Source organism: Drosophila suzukii, chromosome 3 (genome assembly GCF_043229965.1).
Source record: "Drosophila suzukii chromosome 3, CBGP_Dsuzu_IsoJpt1.0, whole genome shotgun sequence".
Lineage (NCBI taxonomy): Eukaryota > Metazoa > Arthropoda > Insecta > Diptera > Drosophilidae > Drosophila > Drosophila suzukii.
The window spans coordinates 90838012-90865784 of NC_092082.1; the positions used below are offsets into that span (position 1 = coordinate 90838012).

Genomic DNA, 27773 nt, shown 5'->3' on the forward strand with positions numbered 1-27773 from the left:
TAGAGATTCCGGCACGTGGACGCCCCCAAGTAGTGGGGCATATAATAACCATCATGTAAGTAAGTATACCCCACAAGTGATAAGCACATATAATATATCATTTGAATTCACACACTTTATTTAATTAAATGTTTTTGAATCATACTAATCAGGGGATTTTCTTAAAATTACACTGAAAGAAATTCCTTTATACTTACTCATTTGTTATAATATTACGTGCTTACTCAATATTATAAAAAATACAAGTAAAATTATATTTATATGTTTGTAAACTTTATATTATAATGTGTAATTCTGAAGATTCCACTTTGGCCAACTTATAATCATATTACTTTTATTTATCTAAATACTAAAATAATTTTAAAATAATCATGCAATTGTTCTCAGTGGAATGCGTCTGTTTGTTGGTTTTGGGCCAAATGACTTGGCTCTTTCACACCAGGCAGCCGCAGGTGTTGGTGGCTGATCCGGCCAAATATGCCTTAAGTAAGCAACAGCAATGAATCTGAGGTTCTCTGAGATTCCCGGCACCAGATTTTGACATCTTAATTTGCTGGCGGAGATTGGAATGCCACAACTTCATTCGCCGCAAATGCATCAATGTCCAATCAATCACTCAATCTGGCTGCAAGAAAAGTGCATCGGTCAAGTATGTTTCTCGACGCTCACTTTGTTGGTTGTCGATGATATAACTGACCATATATATTTCCTAGGACTTAACAATATTTTTAAATTTAAATTAGAAATAGTTTCTCTTAGTATTTACTTTACTATTACTTTAATAAAAGGTGACCTATTTTACAACGAAATCTTTTTTATTTAGGTGGACAATTCCCGTTTAATTTTTTGTGTAGGAATATAAAACTGACCCGAATTTGTTTAATCTCCTCCATTCATGCAGTCCATTGAACACATCCATAATGATTATGATGGACTTGTTTTGGGGAGTGGGGGAGGTGGGGATGGGACTTGGCCACCGCGTACGCAGTTTGCAATGCCCAATATCCCGAGCAGCTGGGCATCATTAACTATCTGCGAGGAACGCTCGTTACCAGAGCCTTGCCCTGCTGATGACCCTATTTAATCAACGCTAAGCCCGTCTCGTCCTGGTCGTCCTTCGGCGATCCTTTCCCGACGGCTAGCAAAATGATAATTTGTTTGTCAACATTATGCTGGCAAAATGTATATTTGGCTAAATACCTAAATACCAGCCTGCAGACAGCATGTGACAAGTGGTTTGATTGATGACCACGGCTGTCAAGGCTGCACGGCCGCTGAAAATTTAATTTTCTGTTTTCCCCGGGATATCTTGTTGCGTATATCCTGCTGTTTTTAAGTGCATGTCATTTGGTGTCGTTGTGTGATGGATAAATTGGAAAAACCGCCGAGCCCCAGAGAGGCTACATTAGGTGGAGTCCAGTTCGGAGAAAGAAACTCTAAACCGGCTTCTAAAATCATTTTCTACACTTAGATAGAGAAATTATAAGCTGGTATACCATCGAAAAATATTTAAAATGCATGACGATCTGTTAAAAGATGATAAGGTGCAAACAACAAAGAGTAAAATACAAAACGTAAAGATACATTCATTTAAAATTGTTAAGAAAAAAATAATATTAGATGTATTAAACAAAAATTATTAATTATAAAGTACTAAGACAATCTTTGAATGTTAAATAACTTAAAATAATAAAATTTATTAAGATAAGATTATTAAGATTAAGATTTAAAAGGAAAATATAAAGGTATTATCAAATATTTTTGATAAAAAAAGGTTGAAATTACATTTACAGAAGCCTAAAAGTAGGCAGTGGAAAAAAACCGCTTTCTTTTAAAATTGGTATTTTATGGAGCATTGGATTTTTTGAATCAAAATATATTATTGCACACTTTTCTACACCTTTATAAATGATTATAAAATATATTGATTTTTATAGCGGCCTTTATTATGGTTTTTACTGCCTTATATTTAAAAGGCTAACCCCTTTCACCATAAAAACTTAATCTTTTTTGTGAAATTTATAAAATAATTTTAAAAAATACCTTTTTAAAGCATTTTTTCCATAGCTGGCATAGTTATTTTTCTCTCCGCGCACCTAATGAAATTTCAATGAAATTCCGAGCGTTCCTGCTTCCCATAGCCTGTGTCAATGCCCCATAAAATATACATCCTAATATACCCGCCCACCGTCGCTTCCCGCCGCATCTGTGGTTTTTGGCCAGTTTATGCAAGAGTGCTCCCCGGCAATTAGCGAATGCCGCGATGGCCAGCGAAATGGTCAGCACACAGGAGGCTTTCAAATTGGATTTTGACCCGGCTATGTGAAACATTTGGCTGTTTTAATTCCCACTTACGCAGCCACATTTTTCCAATTACCCTTTGCTCTGCAGCGCAAAACAAACAAAATATAAGCCAGCCACAAGTCCGTGGAAAATTTGAAAGAATTCGCGAAATGCTTTGCATACTTTCAGTTGCGAAATGCGGATCCTGAGGATGGGAGACCACCCTCAACAACCCAAGGTCGGGGCATAAAATTTCATTGGGCTCAGGTGTCACTTGGCAAACTCACCGCCCACTCAAAATTTATGGCCAACAAAATGCAAACATAAGTTTCATAAAGCCAAAAACTTTATTAAAATATGCGACGCGCGGTGGAACCCGGTTTTTTCTGACACTGCTTCATTAGGCCAAGTTAAATCTCCATAAAGCACAGAGAGCTGAGCTGCTGTTCTTTGTTTTCCCTCGCTTCAGCCACATTAGACAGCTGCTCGTAAAGAAGAAGAACCCCCGAAAAAACCCATGAAAGAGCAGCAAATCAACGGCGAAATGGGAAAAAGCTGGAGCAGATTGGGCCCCAACTTTTTTCAAGCTGGCATGTGTGCGCGGGATCCTATGAAATATGAAGGTATCGCAATCTAGGTAGTCCATTTCTCATCATCTCCCTGCACGCACGAGTCCCTCAAAACGAAAGTCAGAAGTTGGTAGGTAACAACACTTAAAAATAAAACATATTCTAAAACGAATTGTATGTTTAAGCCCCTAAAACGTATAATTCCAAATGTTTGTATAACTACAATTTATAAGTTCTAAAAGTCTAAGAAATCATTTCATTTTATATACAATAATTAAATTTATAAAATTTTGTAGATGGGTGTCCAAAAGTATGCAATGAAAAGACTTATAATTAATTACAGCATACTTTTAGGCTCCCTTTCAAAAGGTTTAAAAACGTGTGGAGCACTCCCTTGTAGACTATTTTGTTTTGGGAGTGTGTACACTCAGATTGCTGCCCGATTCGCTTCCCGAATCAAAGTTAATTATGCGTCTGGCTCTGCGTGGAATTGTCATCCGGCCCGAGAGCAGATTCACTTGTTGCTCCGCTGGACGTCCGTTCCGATCCCAATCCAATGCCATCTGAACTTTGAACTCTTAAATCATACAAGTGCCAGACGCACTCGACTTTAAACTGCCGCCATTTATCAAGGACCCCGCCAGCTAAGCATCTAATCAACATCCCAAGGACCATGTGCCAGGCCGCCGAATCAATGCGAATTGGCTTCAGCCTGAGCCGTCAGCAAATGGGACTGCACTGAACAAAAAATTTCATATATTACAAAAAGAATAAATGATCTTTAATGAATAAATTAAGTAATCTTAAGAAAGGACTGGAGAGCTAGAGAATTAATAGACTATTTTGAACCATATAATAATATAACTTCCTTCTTTCAGTGCATCCCCAAAAAACCAGCACCTGATGCAGTCAAAGTTTATGTAAACTCCATGTTTTCCAAGTGTAACCCTTGAAGTTTGGGTTCCAGTGGAGGAACACCTACCTTCTGACGTGCGCTCGTTATTTGCATGCATGTTCACAAATTGAAGTGCAAAGTTTCGGAATGCGAAACAACAGTGTGTCAGAAGGTGATTGGGAATGGGAGTTCCCGAAACAGAAGAAGAACAATAATACAGTGTAAGTCCTATTAACTCAACTAAAAATGGTATTAAAATCGAAGAAAAAGTTTTATAATCCCTTTGTCGGGGATCTTGTGTCTTACAAAATATTTTTAGTACTCCATAAGATAACATTTTTCTCATACGAAAGTGTCTAAAAGTATGCAATGAAAATATATTGTTGCCTACTTTTAGACACCTTTTATAATGACTTAAAAAGTAATTTCTGATTTCAAAGTATGCCTACACAAACTCCAATCACTGAAGTTGAGGAACAAGACGTGCTAATTGCGACCTACGCCGACGACACTGCTGTCCTGACAAAAAGCAAAAGTATCTTGGCTGCCACATTTGCATTGCAAGAGTATCTGGACGCATTTCACCAATGGGCCATGAACTGGAACATTCGAGTAAACGCGGACAAATGTGCCAATGTAACGTTCACCAACCGCCGAAGTAGCTGCCCTGGAGTCAGCCTCAACGAAAGTCCAATCAGAGCCCTTCCTGCATACAAGTACCTCGGTGTCACTTTGGACAAAAAACTCACTTTTGGCAGGCACATTACGTGTATCCAACACTCCTTCAGGACCAAAGTTGCTCGGATGGCTTGGCTTCTCGCACCACGCAACAAGCTCGCACTTGGCTGTAAGGTTCAAATCTATAAGTCCATACTAGCGCCCAGTCTTTTCTATGGACTCCAGGTTTACGGCATCGCTGCAAAAACCAACCTCAACAAAATCCGGGTTTTGCAAGCGAAAACACTTCGAACCATCTCTGGAGCTCCGTGGTTTATGCGAACCAGAGACATCGAACGGGATCTCAATGTGCCCAAACTTGGAGACAAGCTGCAGGAACTTTCTCGAAAATATATGGAAAGGCTAAACGAGCACCCCAACAGCCTAGCCAGAAAACTTGGTACCGCTGCTATAAACAGCGCTGAACCAAGCAACCGAGTCAAAAGAAGACTAAAAAGACACCACCCTCAAGACCTACCGGACCGGATTTTGACCTAGCAACATCATCACCCTCAATATTAATATCAAATAACTAAAAATAACGAATTTATTTCTTGCCTTAAGGAACCCTTAGACTAAGTATTGTATCTATTTTTGAAAAAACAGATTAGATTAAGCTGCCAGTCGGGTAGCAGTGTGCTAATCCTAAGAATAAAATTTCCACATTAATAAAAGTAAAAAAAAAAGATTTCAAAGTAGGGACTTTTATCAAAAGAAAAGAGAGAAAGTTTTTAAGACGTGTTCTCAAAATATACTTTATAAATATTAATCCCCAAAAAGTTTCTTATATCGAAGGTACCCTGTGTATGTAAAACACAGCTAGCACTAGACTTATTGTTGCGAAAAACTTTGATTTGAGTTTAGATTGTGTGCTGAATAGGAGGCACCGCTGGGGCCTCCAACTCGAGTGGAAGGAAGTGCCTGTCGTCTGTGTGCGGTGTATGTAATCTGGTAAAGAGAATCGTGCTTAAAGGTAATCTCAAAGCAAGCCAAACTTTGTTTACAACATCAGTTAAGCCTGAAATGCACCCTTTTTGGCTTTCTTTTTATTAGTCCTTGCTTAGATTTGAATTTAATTTAACTGTTGGGTGCACTTAACCAAGCACTTGAGCCATTTAATTTTTCATTTCCATGGAGTGTCTGGCCTGAAAGCCCAAAGTAAAAACAAGTATCCGTTTGGGGACTGAGGCTTCAAATGGTCCTTTCGGACAGGATTAAAGTAAGGGTAGTGTTTCGGAATGCTGAGAAACAAATATTTGTGCTCCATAAAAATCAGCTTTTCAATAAAAATACAACTTGCAACCACAATGGTGACAGTACTCTGGGGGCTGTGAGTACCGTGCTGGAGGAGTCCTGGAGGAAAGACAAGATCCAATTGGCCGGCAATAAAAAGTTTGTCCTTGTCCTTTGGCTTTGGAAGGCGTTCCAGGGAGTTTCCCCCGGGGCTTCGGCGAGATGCCAGGAAAAATAAGTAAAACTAAGCTGCCGGCGGGGGAAAAGGACTTCCTTCCGCTGGTGACACATTTTCCTAAACCTAAGATGTCCTTTAAAGCGACATCATCGCCTTCAACGCGGCGACAGACAGATTTATTACAGTTTATGTAATTCGCCCTGCCCATCTGCAGATGGAAATCTTTGATGACAGCCCGGTTTTTTCCCGGAAAGCCACATAATTTGGCTGCTTTTGTTTGTTCATATCCTTTCTTAAAAAAAAGTATACAGAAACTTGTGCTCAAGGTTCTGCGCCGGCAAGCATCGAAGTACAGAAAAATTAAGAGTTTATATTTATTTACTGGGTCCGTAATGAAGCAACCATCCCGGAATGGCCAAATTAAGTTGAGCGTGAATGTGGGCCAACCGGATTTCATATTGCCCCTGTCCCATAACCTCGGAAAAAAGGCTGAAAAAGTTGTATCAGGAAGCCCCTTCTTAATAATAACGAACTGAGCCGAGCAATTTGCTTGTCAAGCTGAATTCCTGGAACGGGGAGAGGAGCCAGGAATTTAAAGGGATAATATTGAACAAATTACGCCACATCTCACGGAAAAAAGCCAAGATGAAGTCGGCAGTCCTGGGGGCTGGAGGTCCTTGAGCATATTTTCCCGGCTCGAAATGGGAACATTTTGTAGCGATCCTACTCGGATTTAGCTTAGGCTTCCCCGGTAGCCTGGCTTCATCCCGACAATATGGTAATTCAACTCGGAATAATTTAAGATAATTGCCGCACAGACGAGGGCGACAGGATGAAGTTATCATACTCTTTGCGATGTAATGGAACTTTTTTAGAGGGTACCCATAACCTTATATTCATTGTATACATGAATTTTATAGTAGTACTGGCAGCTAAACAAATATATTAAATTAATATATATTTTCTTCAACAAAAGAATATTTTGGGTACAATCAATATATTGTTATTTTAAAACACAACTTTGGTCTCTGTAAAGTCTCCATAAGAATGTGTTGCTTTTTGTGTTAAGAACCACTCAGAAAATTTTAAAAATAATGAATATCGTATTCGTTGTGAAGTAATGAATGCCTCAGAAGGGGAATTTTCCTAGACTTGCTGAAATGTATAGCCTGGAAAATCGCTGTCTCTTTAACACCATTTGCCCCTGTCAGGTCTTTAACCCTTCTGTAAGCCGCTACCGAAGCACTCCCCTTCGGAATTGGGGAGAGACCTTATCTAGGCCTAGAGCAACAGCAGCTTGGCCAGAATCCTTCGGATCCTTAGACGTGGCACATTGTGCAAATGTTCACACAATCGGTGGCAAATGAGCTTACAGTTGGGAGTTCTACTTATTTTTACCCCAGGCGCCGACGACGCGCCATATTAAATTAATATGCTTCAAATGTACCGCGTCTTCACTCCCTCCCCGAATCTTTTGCTCCCTGGATTCTTTTGTCCCATCCACTTGTACTGCTAATGTAATTTTTCGCGGCCAGTTAGGCATATATATATATCTGCGTATATATATACTTACAGGGATTGCCGCAGACAGAATTTATGCCCATTAATGTGGGCCACATTCCCTTGGTCAAATGGAGTCCTCGACTTCAGACACTGCCCACTTTCTCGCAATCAGTCGGTCAGAGCTGTACATCTAGCGGATTTATGGCAAAATCTGTATAATCAAAAATCAGTATACCCAAATAAAGATATAGATTCAAAAATGGTGCTAAAAAAAATGTATTTGTTATATTGGGAAAATTACGAATACATAGAATATATAAAGAATTTTTGTTTCGTATATGTTTAATATTCATAAGTAATACTGCCTCTACTTTAGCACATGATTTTTGATTATAATATAAATTCGATTTATTTTTTTTCTCTTTTAATAAGATGGCTGTTTTCATAGGAACTCTGGGGTTGCTCCGGCACTCAATGAACTCCCCATCTTTCGAGGGCAAACTCGTTTATCCCAGAGCAGAGCTTTACGGCCATCCGGGGCCTTAAAGAGCTGCACATAAAAGTTGTTCACCCAAAGCCAGCTTCATTCCACAAAATTGTATTTGTTTTCACAAGTTGTCAAACACTGCTCACAGATTTGCACATGTCACGCCATCGACAGGTGACGACGACGACTCGACTACCTCAGCCGAAAGTTATGTAAGTGTTTCAGCCGCATGTGCCGGCAAGGGAACTCCATCTTCAGCCCCGAAAATTGCTTTCCCTGCGACATCCGACATCCCACATACCATGTTCCATGTTCCATGTCCCACGTCCAGGGTGGGATTCTGTGCAGGAATGCTGACAAGTCTTGCCTACTTATCGGCGCCGGCAGCCATGTCAAAAGTCACTCACAAGTTAATTTCGTTGGTCCTCGTGGGGCACCGGGTGTCACATCCAAAACACAGAAAAAAATTCCATATTTACTACTTTAATCAATCAAAATATTTATTTTTTCTTAAACATCTGTTAGATCCAAGATCTAATCACCAGAAAAAGACATATACTTACGCGTAGAGTAAAAGGGTATACTAGATTCGTCGGAAAGTTTGTAATAGAAAGATGAAAGTTAATGATAAGGTAATATGATGACTAACTATATAAACTCAGATAGAAATATTGGTATAACTATGAAAACCAAAAATGATTAAAGACCTGTCATTTTTCGCGCCGAATGTATCATCGTGCGTTCAGGTCACTTAAAGAACCTATGGAGCCTCTTCTTCTGTCCAAGTGTTGTCTTAAAGTTTTTAGGGAGTTTCGTCTTTTTTGGCGGGGGCATTCATTCGGCAGCATTTATTGAAAACCACTGTTGCATATTCATGAGGGCGAGTTACGCAATTTCGAGCACTTTTCAGTTGATTTGCATATTTATTCGAAGGACTCGGAGGGAGACTGCTCCTCAGAAGCCTAGAAATTAGTTTTAAAATCAAATGGGCGGGTACAGCCCACTATGAACTTTCGCTCAGCAAGACTATTATGACTTCCGTGCTTCTGGCCATTTTCGACAACTAATTTGTATTGCCATTGACTCCATTATGAATTCAATTATGCGGTTGTAAGCCGCAGAATATTCGCTAATTTATGCTACGTCAAATCTGTGAAATTTGCATAACACACAGACACACAAAACGATGGATATGTATGGTTTTGTGTGCTCATTATACACCTACATATTGTGCACCTTTTGGCACGAGTTCATTTGTGTATTTTATGGCTGGTATTTATGGCCATTAGTCAATAAATTTTAATTGATTTCCCATCACAAAGTGCCTCAAATGCAAATTACAAAGCAATATTGTTTAGCCAACTTCGGGTGAAAGCGTAATATCAATTATATTACCCAAGCCTTTGGGATACGACCTTTAATTGCCATAAACTGTAGTGTTTAATTTTGGAATCCTTCGAGCTACCCACAATTATTATTACACATAGTACAGCCTTGATTAGTATCTAAACAACAAAGTATCCAAGTTAACCTTTGTGCGGAGCTCCTTTGTAATTATAATAAATGTTTCGAGCCCTCAGTATGCAACAAGGATACGAATTTCAATTTCACACCTCGATGGAGAGGCGCAGTGAAAATTGACTTGACTAGAATTTTCAGCCCACTCCCCGAAAGATGAAGACTTCATCTGTATATTTGTGTATATATATCCAATATGTCAGCCGTGCATATTGGATGTTTGATGCTCGATGGCGTGTGGGTGTACTTTAACTTTGGCTTGTTGCCTTTTCCAGGGCAAAGTTTGTTTGCCTTGCTTGATTTTTTGATTTTAGATATGGATAAAAATGAATATGAAAAGTGTGTTCCCCGGGCATTAAATATGCAAATTTTTTTGGGCCCGGGGACCAAAAGGTGCTCTTGTCACAGAGACTTTCGGGGGCTTAAAGTCAATAAACAGATGGTGACCTTGCCTTACCTGCGAAAAAGGCGCTATATAGTATTTCAATTATTGGGAACGCTCGATGGTATAAATATCCAATGGCGTGGCTCACTTTTGCCAGTAAATTGCACTGAAATCCGAACCTGTCGTATTCCTAATGTGTTATAAGGATGGTATGTGGTGTGTGGCTGTGTGTTTTTCCTTGATGTATGACATGGGTGTGCTAGTTTGACAGGCCACCGCAAACGCAGAAAGGTGTCCTTGGGAATTACAAAAGCCCCCCAGCCAGACACCCACTCCAATCGGGTTCTTTTCGGGGAGGAACTCCGCCGGCTTTGCTTTGAAATTAAACGATTTAATTGCATTTAAATTAAATAAAATGCGCGTGCGAAAAGTTTTACATTTTACGCATTCATTGGCGCACACAGAACGGCCCCAAATCAAATCACTCAACTCAAGCATGCCAGCCAACGGGGAGAATCCCCAGCTCCATTTTCGTTCTGTTACAGGGACAGAAAAGGAAAGTAATACCAACAATTTATATATATTATATAGACCAACCTATTTAACCGATTTACATTTTTGGAGGTATAAGTTGGGTTGCATATAAAATAATAAAAAGGTAACAAGAACTTTGGTTTCAAGTATTAAATATTTAAGACTTATAGGGATACGATCTATTTTATTATTAGTTTATTTAATATATACATTATGAGCCTAAAAAAAAGTTGTGGAAATGGTTTAGGTACTATAAGTTCAAAAAGATTCATAAAATATATTTGAAGACCAATCTTAAAGAGTTATTTGAAATTTTCCCATAAACATTTAATAAATGTTCTGGGTTTTTCCGAATCTTTTTTCAGAGTACATCCCCTAGACCCTGAAAGGGATGCCGCAAGGACGAGTGGTGGGTGGTAAGCTGGGTGGGTGGCTGCAGACACCTCCTCTCGTTCTCCACTAATTTGGCCTTTGTTTGTGGTTTGCGTTTCGTTTGTTGAGCAGCGCAAAAAGTTTTAATTGACTGTTGCGAATACGGCGCACGGAAAAGCCTCGGAAATTTCCGAGTTGACTTGGCCCCGCTTTTCGGCTTTCCCAGCTTTCCCGGTTTTCCCGGCACCCCAGAATTGCTGTCTCTAATCAGGCGTTGGAGGAACCCTTTTCTACCTATCTACCTAGCTGTCCTGGGCAACTTTGTTTGCCTTTGTATTTTTTTGGGGATTTTCGCTTTTTAATTTATTTACTTATGTTGCGAGCGAAAAGCACAGCCCGCCGAAAAAGAGATAAATGTGGTTGGGCAAACTTGACGCGAAATTGGTTTAAATATTTGCCAGCCCCATTTCGCCATTTAAGGTTCACCCTAATGCCCCGGTTTAAAGCTATTTGCATTTTAAATGAGCTAAAAATGCATCAAAGCGCTTTATGTGTTGTGTTTTGTGTTTGTGATAGGTAGGCTCAATATCACCTGGGCACTTTGTGTTTGCAGGATGGCAGGTGTGCAAAAGGGGAGTGGAAAATGGAAAGCGGAAGGTGGATGAGTCCTTTGCCTTTGCGATTGGGTGGCTGCTTCTGTTTGTGCATGCATCCGTCAATAAGGCAACTGAATTAATCACGCAACTGTGAATTTCTCCCGCCTGCACCGGAAAAAACTACTAATGGTTCGGTAATTATCAGGGCTTAAGGGATTACAACATTTTGCATGTTAAGAAGGGGCTTTAATTACAATGTGTTGATGTAAAATTTTTTAATCACATAACATATGGTATGTGGGTGGCACAAATGAATTTTTAGAATGTAAAATAATCCCTGAATTTATCAGATTTATTCGCACCATTGCATTTTCAAGGGTGGCTTAATTTAAGACATTAAAGTTACTTGTTATACCCGTTACTCGTAGAGTAAAAGGGTATACTAGATTCGTCGGAAAGTATGTAACAGGCAGAAGGAAGCGTTTCCGACCCCATAAAGTATATATATTCTTGATCAGGATCACTAGCCGAGTCGATCTAGCCATGTCCGTCTGTCCGTCTGTCCGTCTGTCCGTCTGTCCGTCTGTCCGTCTGTCTGTCCGGATGAACGCTGAGATCTCGGAAACTATGAGAGCTAGGCTATTGAGATTTGGCGTACAGATTCCTGAGCTTCTTACGCAGCGCAAGTTTGTTTCAGTAGACTGCCACGCCCACTCTAACGCCCACAAACCGCCCAAAACTGTAACTCCTACAGTTTTGATGCTAGATAGAAAATTTTAACTGAAATGTATTGTTCTCAACAATACCTATCGATTGACCTAAAAAAAAGTTTGCCACGCCCACTAAAACGCCCACAAACCGCGAAAACCTGTGACGCCCACAATTTGCATGCTAGATAAGAAATTTTAACTGAAATGTATTGGTGTCGGAAATACCTATCGATTGATCCAAAAATTTTCCACGCCCACTCTAACGCCCATAACGCTTAAATCTGTCTACCGCCGGTAGGTGGCGCATTTTAATCTCGCTTTGCTGCTTGCATATCTCCATTTCCCTTTGAGTAACGGGTATCTGATAGTCGAGGTACTCGACTATAGCGTTCTTCCTTGTTTTATTTTCATTTTAAAACAGGAAACTGATGTATTATTGTATTGTATTGTATTTTTCATATTTTATATTTAAAAAATACTTTTTGTGTAAACAATACACAAAAGATAAGATAAGATAAAGATAATATATATATATTAAGGAATATTGCCCAGTAAAGTAAACTCCTTTCTTATTGTTCAAATAAAATCTAAACCCAACTTTGAAGTCAAGTAAGTGTTGGGTTCCTTTAAGCAATCCACTATTTAATATCCTATAAGCTGATGACACTTTTGCCCTATTTTCTCCCAGTGCAGGCTGCTCGCAGCAAGTGCATTGGTTGTTGCTGCTGTTATTGACTGCCTGTCTGACCAATTATGGTGCAATTAACACACTTGATTGCCTGGAATCTCTGACTCGTTTACCGTTAACGGCTCCACCTGTGTTTTTGCACCTGTGCGTGCATTCGATCTCAGAGCCCTCCGCTTTGAACCTCTCGAAAAAAGGGCGAATCCTTCTGCCTTCAGGTCACACGGGCCACCTTGGCGTATGCTTGATGTGGCAGACCGGGAAAAAGCTTGTTAAGGCGAAAACTTTTTGGCTAAAACAACTCGGCCGTAAAGTCGATTGCCGTTGGCCAAAGTGTGCGTCCCGAAATAGCTCAGCCATCGACTTTGTGAATTGTTGGGCTAGGTGTCAGTGGCAGCAGGGGCTTCACTAAGTTTTACGAGGCCTGCCAGCTTGGATACCGTATCAAATTTGGCCCAAATGCAATTGAAATAAATGTAATTTCATGAATGGGGTTCCCCCGAACGGGTTCCAAGAAGACACCTTTCATTACGCCTTCTATTTGCTTAGAATTCCAAATATATACCTTCGGCTGTTAAATAAACACTGGAATTAAAGGGAAGGCGGCATATTAATTTCTATCTAAATGTTGAGCCCTTTGATTGTCCTCGTTCAATAAACTCCACGCTCATGATTGTGTTTGCTGTCACTCGCCGTCTAATTTGATTGAATATCCTGTCCGGCCTATGGGCTGTACAGCCAGGATATGGCCCAAACCAATAAAGCCTGGCATTAAATATGAGGGAAACGGCAAACAATAGCCAGCCGAATGCCACAAGTTAGGCGTTTAAATAATTTATCAAAATAAAAATCCGGAAAAGGGGCATAATCCCACTGGGCTGTCTACACTTCCTAATATAACAGGGTGATGGACGAGCTATGCAAACGGCCAGGGGCATCTTTCATGGACGGAACCCATTCTTCTATAGGGTGAATCAAAACTTCACACTTTCTTATGATCTTAGGGGTAGATATAGGACGAGTCCCACATTACAACTTAAATGTTATGTTTACATACAATATCCCTAAACTTTTGTCAATCCATTCCAGTTTCCGGCTTATTTTGTACGTTTTAAAAAGAGATTAACAATTGATATGATTATAATATATATTTATTAAAATATATTTCGTAGCACTGAATCTTATCATTTGAAGTCAGAAAATGATATAATTTTAATCCTCTTTCAAGCAATTTTAATTTTTTCATAATATTTCTTATATTTAATCAATCATTTTTTAAGATATATGTTTGGAGGACCCCCTACAGCTGCACCCCTGCCTTTTGCCACACTTACAATAAAGTGACACTAAACGACAAAGGCAACCGCAACAGGAAAAGCGAAATGACAATGAGAATGAAAAGGGAGTTGGTCGCAAGGACACTGGACTTATTATGTTGACATTCCATTCCGATTCGGGGGAGGGCTAAGGCGGTTCTATAATTGATTAGGTTCGGCTACGCCAATAAAGCTCACCCGGTTAGCAGAACCCTCGTCTCCTCCCCAGTGGGTCATCCAATCCACGTGAGTGTGTGTCGGAGCTAAACAATAATTTATGACCTGTATGCAAAGACATTCATCTTTATGGGAATTGAAAAGTACATTCATTTTGCACGCATTGAGTTGACAAGCCACTTCTACGCACCTACTTAAATCCCCTTGGCGCCATCCCAAAATCATAATGGGGAAGTCAATAGCCAGGAGTAATTGAGGTTGCCTTTATATTTGCATGTGAATGAGACGAGACCCGGAGGACACAACCCTCGGCAATTACGTGCGGTTAATTAGGCTCCATGAATATCACTGGCGGTTTAGTGGGCTAAAGTCAAGATTGCATCGTCGGCCTACATGAAGATGAAATATTATCGTAGACGCGGCACATAATGCAGGCAGAGAAATTTCTAAAAAATTGTAAAGTACTTATACAACTTTGGAAATACTTTTTTAACTCAGCAACTTTTAGAATTTTAGATATGGGTAGGCTATAATGAAACTGTTAAAAATATTTGTTCAGAATTATTGTATTCAGAAATGTCAAGTCTTAAATAAAGATTATTTTTACCTTAGAAATTTGTACTTATGGACGATTTTTATATTGTTTTTTTTTAGATTTGAAAAACGTGGGAATGCAGGGAATTCATATTTTCAAAAATCTATTAAGAGGAATCATATATTTTTTATATTTTTTTTCAGTGCCTGCCGTTGCTGAAACCTTTGGACATGATTCATTTTTCATAATTTGAATTTATGCAGATTGAAGCAACAATCGGGAGTGCGGCTCTAACTGGGCCAGAGGCTGTGTTTTTTATTAGACAGAGCAGTTAGGGGCTTTTTACGGATCCGTCGGTGGGCGTGGAGTGTGTGGACCGGCGTTTTCACAAAACATCTACTCCAACCAAAATTGCAGACGGAGGGGGAGGTGCAGCCGGAGCCAGTCAAGTGTTGAGCTTAGACACAATTTATCAGCTGAACGATTTGATTTATATGGTTAGACATGGCATGCGTCACGTCAGGGCTGCTGCGGTAGCGGATCCACTCGGAAAAATCGAAACCATATTGGCAATATGTACTACTTTGTGAACATTTAGTAATAAATAAAGAAAAAGTTGGCATCTGCAGAGTATAAACATTAATCTACGTTGCACAGCTTAAAAGTAATATATAAGAATAACTAGTACCTAACCCAAGTTCATTTATATTTCATTTCATAGTTACTTAAATTAAAAGCTTATTTAAAGTAATATTTACATTTACATTTCCTTTAACTGCATGGAATTCTTAGCCAACTTCAAATGATATTGTATTTATTAAAGCCCGTTTCTACTCTTGTTACGCTTTCAGGTTCTTGAGACGTTTTTGTTTCGAGTGTGCCAGTTATTGTTTCATACTCGGTTTTCATTATTATGTTATGTGTGTTTTATCTGACTGCCATTTGTGGAGCACTTGCTCATGAAAATGGAAAGTATATGGCTGGCGAGAAAGAAAAGAAATTGCGGCCCACTGAGATGTTAATGCTAACATGCATGCCTAAACATAAAAATTATAACCACATACTTGCCGGTTGGGTTTGTGCTTTTGATTGGGACCTGAGACTTGGTGGTTGGACTTGGACTTGGACACGGAGTTGGAGTTGGACTTGTACTTGTACCTGGTTAGGACAGGTGTGAATAACCTGGGTAATGGTTGGTGCGTGCCTCGCCGATCCTCATCGCCACTAGCCATTGAGTCTCTCCGATTGTTCGGGTAATTAGTTGCCACGCCAAACAATTTGCGAAGAGGAAAGTAACTCTTGTTGGTTGTCACTTGTTGCGGCATTATTGAAGGCTTAACCCCATTAGCTGAATTGGCGCACTTGCCGATCGGCTGCAAAGATCGAAAAAAAACTCGAAGAAACAGGTAGAAAGAAGACAAGGGCCAGAAGAAGCCCAACTTTCTGCGAAGAACAGCGCTCAAAACTTTTACCCAGCGCCAGAAAAGTAAAAAACCGAAGACAACATCAAACAACAAAAGAAAACAAAGTCGGACAATGCAAACTCATTCACGAAGCTGGATGGTGTTTCTCCGGAGAAGAGAGCATCTGCATCTCGGGGGCAGGTCTCGAATTTTTAGTACCGCCGCGGTTTTAGATCCATTCAGGGGATGCAGAGAAAGAAAAGAAACAATTACTATTATTTCTTATCAATCGCTGATTACTCAAAAGGTATATTTTCTATTGCTTTCTCTCTTCTCAATTCAAATTTTGATTGAGATGTCTTCATAGATTCTTCTTTGATTAAGATTTTGAAGCGCACTCTAAAAAACACTCATTTAATTTAAAGAATTTATATCCGCTTTCCATAAATCACATTAAAGTAAACTGAACAAAGTATGTTCAAGAAGATACTGTTTTAAGAATGGGAAACCTTAAAAACATTTGAGAGTGTTTATGAACATAAATCATAATAGGGATTAATAATTTCAGTGTTTGAACAAATTGTATCTTTAAGTTAAGAAACCTAAACGTAAAGTATTCGCATTTCCATCATATTTTAAATAACCCTCATATCATTTGTTTCACATTAGTTTACCAAGCGTTACTAAAGATACATTTCTTGCAACTCAAACACCTTGAGATATCTTCCGATCCAATTTCTTGCTGTGCACTGGGGCAAACCAGTTTCACCTGCAGAGCGGCTCCAGAGAGCTTGGCCCAAAAGACGAAGCCTAGCCAGCTCGGCTTTCGACCAGCTTCAGTTGAGTTGCGGCGCTTCGATGGATCGGACTTGGCGGAAGTGAAGTGAAAAAGTGAAGCGGGCCTATTCAGACCGATGCGATACGATCCGGACTCGATTCGATTCGATCTTAACCGTTTTGGAGAACCGGCGGTGGTGGAGAACGCAGGCGCAGAAGCGAACGCTGCGAAATTGTTACCGCTGCGCATGCGCAGACAGGCCGTACTTGTTGTTGCGCTATCTCGGCTTAATTACCAACGCCCCCCTGGAAAACCCCCCGGAAAAGCCACCGATTCGAGTTGTTTGTCTGCATTTTTCAACGGTGGTGTGTGCAAGTGTGAGTGCTAGAGGCCATCTCTCTGGGAAAACATTCTTCCCGAGCGAAGCTTTCTTTTTGTGTATAACAAAAGAGAACTAGGCGCAAACAGAAAAACAAACGTAAACATCGCGAACTTGTGCAATCCAGCGACAAAAACAAAAGACCCGCGAAGCAGTGGTTCCCAGGCACAAAAATAAAGTGCAATTTACAAGCAGCGCCCAAAAATGTAAGCCAAAAGTATAAATCACAAAATTATAATGAAACAGGTTACGAGAAGAGATGAAAAAACCCGAGATGTGTGATTAACATATTTCCCATCAAAGCGTTTACACGCAATGCAAAGTGTACCTGTATCTGTTACCTCGGCTATCTCGGCATGTATCTGTGGCTGTATCTGTATCTCCGTATCTGTGAAACAAGAAGTGGATCCAATCGAGTCCCATCCCATCCCATTTTGAACCCATTCCATGTGGCAATGCAACCTTGAGGCTGTCCACCACATCGAATCGCATATCGCCCATGCATTTCAATGAGCAAAAGATCGTTTTTCGGGGAGATTTTCGATTTTCGTTTTCGAAACCCCGCGAGTCGTTTTATGGACTTTATAAATTTACATACGCTAACCTGTGCTTGTTTTGTCTGGCTGTGGATATCCACGATCTTTCAGCAAACAGGGGCGCAAAAAGACTGGCCAAATACCAATACCAAACACCAAATACCTTCCATGATTTGGACCCATGGACCGCAGAGTAAATAGCACAAATAACGCGAAACCCAAAAATAATGCAAATAGAAATACGGCCAGCCGTAAAAGTATTTTTTTCTCGTGTTTGTTTGTTGTTGTCAGTGCGCATTAAAAAGCAAACAGTAACCAATGAACATGGCCAACAGCGAAAAACAACAGCAACAACCGCCGACCACCGTACTGCCAATAACGGTACAGCTAATGCTGCGAGAGTGAGAACCAAGAATTCCGAGTCCAGGTCTTAAGCCGCGAAAGATCATGGCTCAACGAATCACTCATGCGCTGCCAAAGGCGTTTTATATAATTGCCTTACAGTGGATATTACCTCAAACGAAAATTCAGCATGTTAATAGGAGTGATTTTAAGAACTAGTGTCTCATTGATATGAAATCAAAGTAATTACTTAGGGCCTCAAAAAAATATCTCCCCTTTAAATAATCTATTCCAATACAAGCCCAATTCTGCATGTTTTAGGATAGAGTATATAAGAAAGTATGTCTTTACAAAACTTTTCCAATGACTATCATGAACTAGTTTATGCATATGATAGCTAAATTATTCATAGAATTTACATTTTCTTGAAGAAGTCTGCCTATAAACAAGATAAGATATAGTTTTGCACGCAAAACTTTGTTATAATGTCGAAGAGAAAAAAAGAGAAAACCAGCAAAAGTTTTATGCGCAAAGCAGGAATCAAACGTTTTAAAAAGCAGTATATAACACAAACCAATAACTTAAAAATACTACATTTTATTTTAAAAATGGTTTGGCTTTTGACTTCCCATCTCATCTAAAGCGATCCCATTTTTTCTTATCATATCTTATTTCTCTAAAATATATGTTTCTAAAAACATTCCATTCATGTTGAAGATACTTAGGTACTAAGCAGATTATTACGGATTCCTCAATATTTTATACATTATTTTGAGGTAAAAAGGTTTTATTTACAAGAACTCCACTGTGTGTTTGAATAATTAGCGCTTAGTTATCAAGCATAAATTGGAATTTTGCTAATTGAAAAACTACAGCTTTACTAGGGATTCACAGAAATCTATTCATATATTCATTCTAATCATATCTTATCTTTCGTAGTTACTTTTAGCATACACCTGTCGAAAATTACAGAGTTTTACAAAGAGTGATACCAGGAAAACCGAGAGTAAATACCCGTTTGTTATTTATAGAGCAGATATTTCAGTGTCACCTTTGATAGGTAGAATGATGAACAAGCGGCAACAAATGCCTTTAATATGTCAGCATTACCAAAATTACTCATACCACTCGTAGGCAGCCTCACTCGCAGCTCTTTGTTGGCCAGTTCGCTTGATTATAGCCTTCATTTCATTCTTTTTTTTCTCTCGATCGGACCTTGGGGTCGACCATTGTATTTGTTGTTGGCCACAAGTATGCGGCTTATACCGAAATAGACGGAGACATCGGTATGCAAATCAAATGTTCTAAGCGAACGCGGCGATAATGGGTAAATGACCAAATACGATACTGAATACTGAGCACAGATCTCTTCTCTCGAAACGAGTTTCACCCAGCTAGACCAAAAACGCAGAAATAATAATAACGCCAATCCATTCCTCAATTGCAGCGAAATGGAAGCGTGGAAACAGCCGCCAAACGGAGGGCGTTTTCTACTCGTACTGCTGATCTGCGTCTCCCACTTGGGGCACCGAATCTCCGCCTGGCGCCCCTGCCCGGAACTCAGTCCCGCCCTCCGTCTGCCATGCAGGTGAGTTTGCCAGAGCCATACCCATTCCATATCATACCATACCATACCATACCATTCAATATGGTGACCACCATGGCAAAAGCGACAGCGAATTTCCGCTGTCGGTCGGGTATTATTTTAATATCACAAAATTACCGCCAACTGCAATTTAATTTGGCTTTGTTTTCCTCTGCAATCACCGCTCATGGACCGACGACAATTACAGGTGCAATGTGGTTCCGTTTGCGGCGACTGGTCAACTGGGAGCCGTGGCCATGGACTGCGATCGCGTTGTCTTCCACGGCGATGCCCCGCAACTGCCTTATGGAGCGCCCATCGTGGCGTATACGCAACGTCACAGCGGCCAACAGGTGCTGCCCGCCCAGGTGAGTTGGGTGTTGCAATATGCCAGAGATAAACCACAGAGAGATCGGGGGATTTCAACACCTTTTGATGATCTAACAGGCACAAAAAACGCTTCAGATTGGTGTCAATCAGATCTTGTTTCCTATTGGGCATTGACACATGCCCAGAAATTATTAACTATGACCTTTGATCTCTTGTTTCTTCTTAAATATTTCTATATATATGTTATAGATTTCTTTAAAAAAAAACCAAGAATATCTACAATATAGTATCTGAAATCATTCCTACTTTCATAGATAAAGACCAAAGAAGAAATCACTGTTTATCTAAAATCATAAAATCCGAAATTCAAGACATAATACCCTCTCCCATTGCAGACTTTCGGCCAGCTAAAACTGACCATTGAAGAGCTGGATCTGTCCTACAATCTCATCAGAAGGATTCCGGAGAAAGCATTCGATGGTCTCAAGGATTCGCTGAACGAATTGCGACTGGCGAATAATCTATTGGGCGATAATCTCAATCCGATCTTTTCCACCGCCGAGTTGCATGTGCTGAAGAATCTGAGGATCTTGGATCTGTCCGGAAACAAGATCAAGCTCATCGAAGAGGGTCTTCTCAAGGGCTGTGTGGATCTAAAAGAGTTCTACATCGATCGCAATGGCTTGACGGCAGTGCCCACCAACTCTCTAAATGGACCAAGTGCCCTGAGACACCTTTCGCTGCGCCAGAACCAGATTGGTAAGACGGAATAGCCATGTTAATGCAATCAAACCGCAACTGGTATAATTAAAAACCAGCCCACAAATCGTAATCGTAAAGAGAACAATTATCTGTGGTTGTAAATAACACCAAATTAGAAATCATACAGAACCTTGAATTTACTTTACCAATTAACTTTGGGCAAGCAAGGTTTTAAATGGAATTATACCAAAAATCGTTCAACCTTCAGTGATCCTACTTTATTTTCGTTCTCTACAGGAACCCTCCTTCCAGACTCATTCAATGCCCAGCGTCAGTTGGAGATCATTGATCTCCGGCACAATGTCATCCGCAGCATCGACAGTCAGGCCTTCAAGGGACTGCAGAAGATACGGGAAATCAAGCTGGCCGGAAATCGTATCAGTAACCTCAATAGTGATGTCTTCGAGAAGCTGCAGTCGTTGCAGAAGCTAGATCTGTCCGAGAATTTCTTCAATCAGTTCCCCACGGTGGCTCTGGCGGCAGTTCCGGGAGTTAAGCACCTAAATCTGTCCTCAAACATGTTGCAGGTTTGTATATTGTAATGATATTTAAAGTAGGATATAATATCACATGATAACATAAGTGGAGCAGTAAACTTGTTTTTCTAAAATATATTTTATTATTTATCAAATTTACTTTGATTGGCTTACAACAAAATCGGATATCATTACTATACATCATTTTGATATCTTCCTTTTCGGCAGCAATTGGACTACACCCACATGCAAGTGGTACGGTCTTTGGAAAGCCTGGATATTAGTCGTAACACCATCACCAGCATTACACCAGGAACTTTCCGGGAGATGGGTGCTCTTAAGTATCTGGACCTTAGCTTGAACTCATTGAGAACGGTAAGTAATACTACGAAAAACTCTGAAAGTTCTTATAAATACTGGTTCTATAGATTGAAGACGATGCTTTGGAGGGATTGGACAGCCTGCAGACGCTTATCATTAAGGACAACAACATTCTCTTGGTGCCCGGAACTGCCCTGGGTCGCCTGCCCCAATTGACATCACTGCAATTGGATTACAATCGAGTGGCTGCGCTCTCCTCGGAGATCCTTGGATCCCTTCAGGCGGGAGATATAACAACCCTGTCCTTGTCGAGGAATGTGATTCGAGAACTTCCTCCGGGAAGCTTCCAGATGTTCAGTAGCCTACACACCTTGGATCTGTCTGGAAATTCCCTGGCTTTGATCAATGCAGATACTTTTGCGGGATTGGAGAGCACTTTGATGGCCCTGAAGCTATCGCAGAACAGGCTAACAGGCTTGGGAGGAGCTCCATGGGTTCTGCCCGAGTTGAGAAGTCTGGATTTGAGTGGCAATAGCCTAACGGAATTGCCCAGTAACATTTTCGAGGAACTGGAGAATCTGCAATCCCTCAACCTGAGTGGAAATCACCTGACCCCACTGACTGGAGCTCTTTTTAAACCCTTGGATCGCTTGCAGGTCATCGATCTAAGTCGCTGTAACATCCGTCAGATAAGCGGTGACCTCTTGGCAGGATTACAGGATCTAAAGCACATTTACCTCAATTATAACCAGCTGCAAGAGCTCCAGGATGGTAGCTTCGTCAACCTCTGGAACATAAGCTCCATCGATCTTTCTAACAATCACATTGGATCCATTCGTTCCGGGGCCTTTGTGAATGTGATGAAGTTGCAGAAACTGAATCTTCATGGCAATCAGTTGTCCGCTTTCAAGGGAGAATATTTCAATACAGGAACGGGAATAGAAGAGTTGGATATTTCGGATAACCAGTTGAGCTACCTATTTCCCTCGTCCTTCAGAATTCATCCAAGGTTAAGGGAGATACGAGCGGCGAATAATAAGTTTTCCTTCTTCCCGGCGGAACTTATTTCCTCCCTGCAATATCTGGAGCACATCGATCTATCCTTTAACCAATTGAAAACCATTGAGGAACTGGACTTTGCTAGATTGCCCCGCCTTCGGGTTCTCCTGGTGGCCAACAACCAACTGGACATGGTCAGTGAGATGGCCTTCCACAATTCCACGCAACTGCAGATCTTGGATCTGGCTTACAATAACTTGGATCGCATTGGAGAGAGGACTTTTGAGGGCTTGGTGCGATTGGAGCAGCTCAACCTGGAAGGCAACCGGTTATCGGAGCTTTCGGATGGGGTCTTTGAGCGATCCAAGCTTCAGATGCTGGAGAATATCAACCTGGCAAGGAATCGATTTGAATACGCCCCTCTGAATGCCCTGCAAAGGCAATTCTTCTTTGTGTCCTCTGTGGATTTGAGCTACAACAAGATCAAGGAGCTTCCCGGAGACGATAGCATCATGGTGAACATCAAGAGGATCGATCTCTCGTTCAATCCCCTGAGTCCCAAGGCAGTGCACAATGTTCTCAATGAACCCAAAACCGTGAGGGAACTTAGTTTAGCGGGAACTGGTATTGAGAAGTTGGAACTCCTGGAGACACCCTTCCTTCAGTTCCTGAATCTCTCCCACAATAAGCTGAGAAATGTAAAACCAGAGGTCTTCCAAAGAGTGACCCTGCTGGAAACTTTGGACCTTTCCAGCAATGAGTTGGAGTCCCTGGATGATCTCTCCATGGCTTGGCCTCAACTGCAGGTGCTCCAGTCTCTGGATGTGTCCAACAACAGCTTTGACATCGTCTCCCAGTCCAACTTTGGTAAGCTGGAGATGCTGCGTTCCCTGCGATTGAGCCACCTGCCCCAGTGCACCAGGATCGAAAAGAATGCTTTTAAACAGCTGCCCAACCTGGTCAACTTGGAGGCCTATGATCTTCCCCTGCTTGGCTATCTGGATCTGCAGGGCATCCTGGAACTGCTGCCCGGGTTGGAAGTCCTGGATATTGAAGTTAAGGACTCCAGCATTGGCAGCGAGCAGATCCAGCCACTGAAGCATCCGCGTCTCAGGAGTCTGGGAATCAGAGGAGAACGATTGAAGTCAATTTCCTCGGGAACTTTGGCGGGTCTGAAGAGCAGTGATCTGAGTGTCCAGCTGAGGAACACATCCCTGAGTGCCCTGCCACCAGCTCTGCTGTTCCCAGTGCCCAGATCCTCGCACCTCAACCTGGATGTGGAGGGATCGAAGATCTCTGTGCTGGTGCCCCAGTTCCTGAATGCTCTTGAGGATCGCCGAGCTAGTCTGCAGCTGCAGGGTTTGGCCAGCAATCCTATAAACTGCGATTGCAATGCCAGAGCTCTCCGGAGGTGGCTTCCCAGCTCTGGAATGCCGGATGTCACCTGTGCCGCGCCTGCCTACCTGGTCAACCGGAAGCTCATCGAAGTGGGGGATGATGAACTCACCTGCGACGCCCGCAGGATGACTTCCTCCACCTCCAGACCCACTGCCCCAGTGCCGCATCTCCTGAAGACCTCCAGCCAGCTGGTCACGAGGAGTAGCTCCACCACCGAGGAACCCCTGATCATCTGGAGCCTGGAACCCACACAGCCTCCGAGCCTGAAGAAGATCAAGACCAAGGCCCCGCTGATGAAGGCCCAATCCCCGATTATAAGTAATGATGACACTCTGATCATAGGCATCGTGGGAGGCGTGGTGGCCTTCATAGCCATCCTCATCATCATCATCTGCATCATAAGGCTGCGCATGAGCAATGCGGAGTACCAGCAGAATGCGGCCATGATAGGCATCCCGGCGGGCATGCAAATGGGTGCCCACAATGCGGCCTATAACTACAAGAACGGAGCTGGAGCTGCCCTGTATGCGGTGCCTCCTTACCAGGCCAGCTATGCCACGCTGCCGCACAAGGCGGCCTCCATCCACCAGTCCAGCCAGAATCTCTCCCAGCGCCAGCAGCGGGAGCAGCAGCAGCAGCAGGTGGCAGCGGCGGCGGCGGCCTACTCGACCATGTCCCGCATGTCGTACTTCAGCGGCGCGGGCGGAGGAGGAGCCGGCGGAAATGGCAATGGCGATGGGGCAGAGAGCCTCACGCATCAGCATCCGCACCAGCATCAACCCTATATAATATACTCGGATGACAAGGCCTACAGATAAGCCGAGATCGAGGGCATCTTTATCTTTCCCACTCCTCCTCAACCGCCTCCTTCTACATTCTGTCCATTTCAATCTCAGTCAGTCAGTCAGGCGCATCGCCGCAAACAGGTTCTACATTATATCGCCGCTCTCAGCCAACGTTGTATATAGACTTAAACAAAAAACACTTTAACTGTAACCCTAACTATATCTATGTCTAACCATAATTAAGTGCAAGCAAGTCGCTTATGCGGAATAAACAAATTTAGTATAATACACATTTCGAGTCTATTTGCGGGGTGGGGAAGTCCCAATCTATTTGGCCAGCTGTCTATCAGGTATGTCTACGGAATTCCGAAAACTACAGTATACCTCTACATTTTAACTAGGTCAACTATCAAGTTATTTAATAAGATCAATGTTTCTAGCCAAATGCTTTAAACAATTATTAATTTTAATTGACTAAATGAATTCCTCGGTGATTATTATCTTTCCTACCTACAGAAGCAATTTATTACCTTATCTTGACTTGAATTGACTGAATGTTTCACTTCTAATATGAATTTCGCTGGTATGCTTATCACGCATTTCTTTAAATAATAAGAAAACCCCTTTTTCCTATCAACAACTGAACTTTTAAGAAACTTCTTATCCAACCCAATATTATTGGGTTCTTCCTGTAAACCTTAATAATCAATAGATTTCGATTTGAGCGACTTTAATACGATAAATTTATCATACAAGATAATTTCATAAAAATGTATATGTGTATAAATATGTTATGTATATATGTATGCAACTTCAAGATCGCTATTCACAGTCTTTGTATTCCATATCTTTCACTGAATAACAACAAAACCAGTTATCATTCCACTTTAAATGCAAATAAACATTTTGTGTGTTTTTTCAAATGCACAAACTTAAACTAACAAAACTAATCAATACAAACAGACTTTGTGTGAAATGCACGCCTTAACTAAGTAGTAACCACAATAAACAACAACTGTCGTCCGAGCCTGGCCTTTTCACTCAGGAGCAACATAGGGCAGTACCAAGAAAAAGCAAATCACTTTGGCAACTTGAGAGCTTGGTAGTGCCTTCCACCACATGGTATAGTTATCCAGCTATGCCATTTGAGAGTACGAGGTATACAGCTTGTAGTTGCGACGTCGGTAGTAGATCATGAGGCCATAGCTGGCGAACAGCAGAGCGATGACGATTAAAATGAGTATGCCTGATGGAAGATCGATAATGCTTTAATTCCATTAGACCGCAATCACCATTTACTCACCCGTCGCCGTGCCCAGATTGGCCTCCTCATAAGTCATCATCATTGTGGTGCGCTTGCATTCACGCTCCCAATCCACTGGCAGCACGTCTTGATAAAGGCTGACAAGACTCTTCAGGGGGCAGGAAGGACCACAACCTGGAATGTCCAGAGGCAGGGGTTCGGCGGTGGTGTTCTTGTAGAAAATGGACACCAGTGGCGTGTTGCTCTCATCCAGACGCATCTCCATTAGTATGCAAGCCGCGTAGGGAGGACTATGTATCTGTGGAATACGAAAATATGTTTTATAATCGCTGGCTCATCCAAATTAACTTATAAGATTACCTCAAACAACTTCAGGGCATTCAAAACGTTGGCTATGGTGGTATCATGGGCACTATAGACCCACATTGAACGATCTGGGTCTAGGCGCCTGGAGGATTTCTCTTCGAACCGATTGAAAATGTCTTTCAGCAGAGGACCCGCCTTTAGCCTGGCCAACTTTCGCGTGTAAGTGCTGATAACAAAAGCGAAATTGGCTACATAAGTAAGCTCTTCGCCACCGTAAACCTTTTTAGTCCACTCCGGCAGTGTCATGTTGTACAGATTCTCAATGAACAAGGTGTTGTTTAAATACTGGGCATCCACGAAGGTCTTAACTGAGCGTCCAGCTTTTTCGCTCAAGTAGGCAAAGAGATCACGGTGTTTTTCGGTCATGGCCTTGAACTCTGGCGAGGATTCCAGGGTGGCCAGCTCGTAGTCGAAGGCGGGACAGGGAGCCTTGGCGGCCAGGATGGGATCCTCCTTCTCGGGCGTCGTGTGAATGGGTATGGGCTGCCATTTGATGTCCGCGTTCCAGATGTCTTCACCTTGGGGCTCATACAGACCAGCCAGATTGGACTGGGCACTCATAAGGGTGCGATCCACATCGGTGGATTGCACAAAGATGTCCTCGTTGGAGTATTGGAAGGGCAGGAGGTTGGAATAGCGATTCCTCAGCCATTTTCCCAGGTCGTAGTGGTCTTGCTTACCAAGCTGTAGGGTTTAAGTTGGGTTTAGCCTGGGTTTAATCTAGGTTAATCCCCATTTAGAGTCACTTACATTCGTCAACTGACCCCAGCCGGTGGACCAGAACTTTCTCTCACCCCAGGGATCCGTGGGATACGGATCCACGGGCGTTCTGTCGCCGTGGCGATATATCTACAGAGCATAAAACCGATATAGCAGGGGCTCTCCACCAAGACAAGCGAAACTCTTACCACATGCACGAACTTCAGTTGGCCAGGCAATGTGGCCAACATGTCTGGTGGCTGACCTTCGGCATTAGCATAACCGTGGAGAGCATTGGCCAGTCCGAAAGACAGCACACATAGCAGGGGGATCACGATGAGGCAGCGCTGGCGGAGTTGGTTCCACATTTTCAAAGCTACACTTGTTACAAGTGACCCACAGCGACTGCGGGAAAACATATGTGAGCATTTGTGGATGCCAGCTATGGGGTTTACGGCTATGTGGGGGGTATATCATGCCCTTACCTCAACCGTATAACTGGCGATCTGGTCGTGCGTCGTTTGCATATATACACTTGGCAGTCTGAAGTTTAGGAAATTTCAGTTTTCCTTGTTTATAAAATTTTGGAAACAAGTTTGATAACCACACACAAAGCTTTGTTCCCCCGATAACGATTATTCGTCGCAGGCAACCCTG

At 41.8% G+C, this 27773-nt stretch overlaps 2 protein-coding genes across 4 annotated transcripts; one reads left to right on the forward strand and one right to left on the reverse strand.

Annotated features, from left to right (window-relative positions):
- Positions 1-16927: 16927 nt before the first annotated feature.
- Positions 16928-25077, forward strand: LOC108015525 (chaoptin). Of its 2 annotated transcripts, none has more exons than XM_017081995.4 (7): positions 16928-17459; positions 19579-19719; positions 19925-20084; positions 20442-20805; positions 21046-21335; positions 21513-21659; positions 21713-25077. In XM_017081995.4, exons 2-7 carry the CDS (start codon positions 19583-19585, stop codon positions 24818-24820), a joined length of 4206 nt encoding a protein of 1401 aa, XP_016937484.4. In that variant the 5' UTR covers positions 16928-17459; positions 19579-19582; the 3' UTR covers positions 24821-25077. The 2 variants fall into 2 exon arrangements, with proteins under 2 accessions (XP_016937484.4, XP_065723268.2); XM_065867196.2 differs by having other exon boundaries at positions 16928-17251.
- A 423-nt stretch (positions 25078-25500) lies between these two features.
- On the reverse strand, positions 25501-27754 carry Acph-1 (Acid phosphatase 1). 2 transcript variants are annotated; one of them, XM_017081963.4, is made up of 6 exons: positions 27602-27754; positions 27326-27521; positions 27168-27266; positions 26412-27101; positions 26091-26349; positions 25501-26033 (listed from the first exon to the last, which is right to left on the reverse strand). In XM_017081963.4, exons 2-6 carry the CDS (start codon positions 27482-27484, stop codon positions 25924-25926), a joined length of 1317 nt encoding a protein of 438 aa, XP_016937452.4. In that variant the 5' UTR covers positions 27485-27521; positions 27602-27754; the 3' UTR covers positions 25501-25923. The 2 variants fall into 2 exon arrangements, with proteins under 2 accessions (XP_016937452.4, XP_065723269.2); XM_065867197.2 differs by lacking the exon at positions 27602-27754 and having other exon boundaries at positions 27326-27535.
- Positions 27755-27773: the final 19 nt, after the last annotated feature.

Bases quoted from the DNA above. Each gene is read 5' to 3' on its own strand.
- LOC108015525 (XM_017081995.4), top strand. From the start codon at position 19,583: ATGGAAGCGTGGAAACAGCCGCCAAACGGAGGGCGTTTTCTACTCGTA. The intron at 19,720-19,924 runs GTGAGTTTGCCA...CGACAATTACAG, and splicing joins GCCCTCCGTCTGCCATGCAG to GTGCAATGTGGTTCCGTTTG. The intron at 21,660-21,712 runs GTAAGTAATACT...CTGGTTCTATAG, and splicing joins GCTTGAACTCATTGAGAACG to ATTGAAGACGATGCTTTGGA.
- Acph-1 (XM_065867197.2), bottom strand. From the start codon at position 27,535: ATGTTTTCCCGCAGTCGCTGTGGGTCACTTGTAACAAGTGTAGCTTTG. The intron at 27,102-27,167 runs GTAAGTGACTCT...TAAACCCTACAG, and splicing joins GCTGGGGTCAGTTGACGAAT to CTTGGTAAGCAAGACCACTA. The intron at 26,034-26,090 runs GTGAGTAAATGG...ATCTTCCATCAG, and splicing joins CAATCTGGGCACGGCGACGG to GCATACTCATTTTAATCGTC.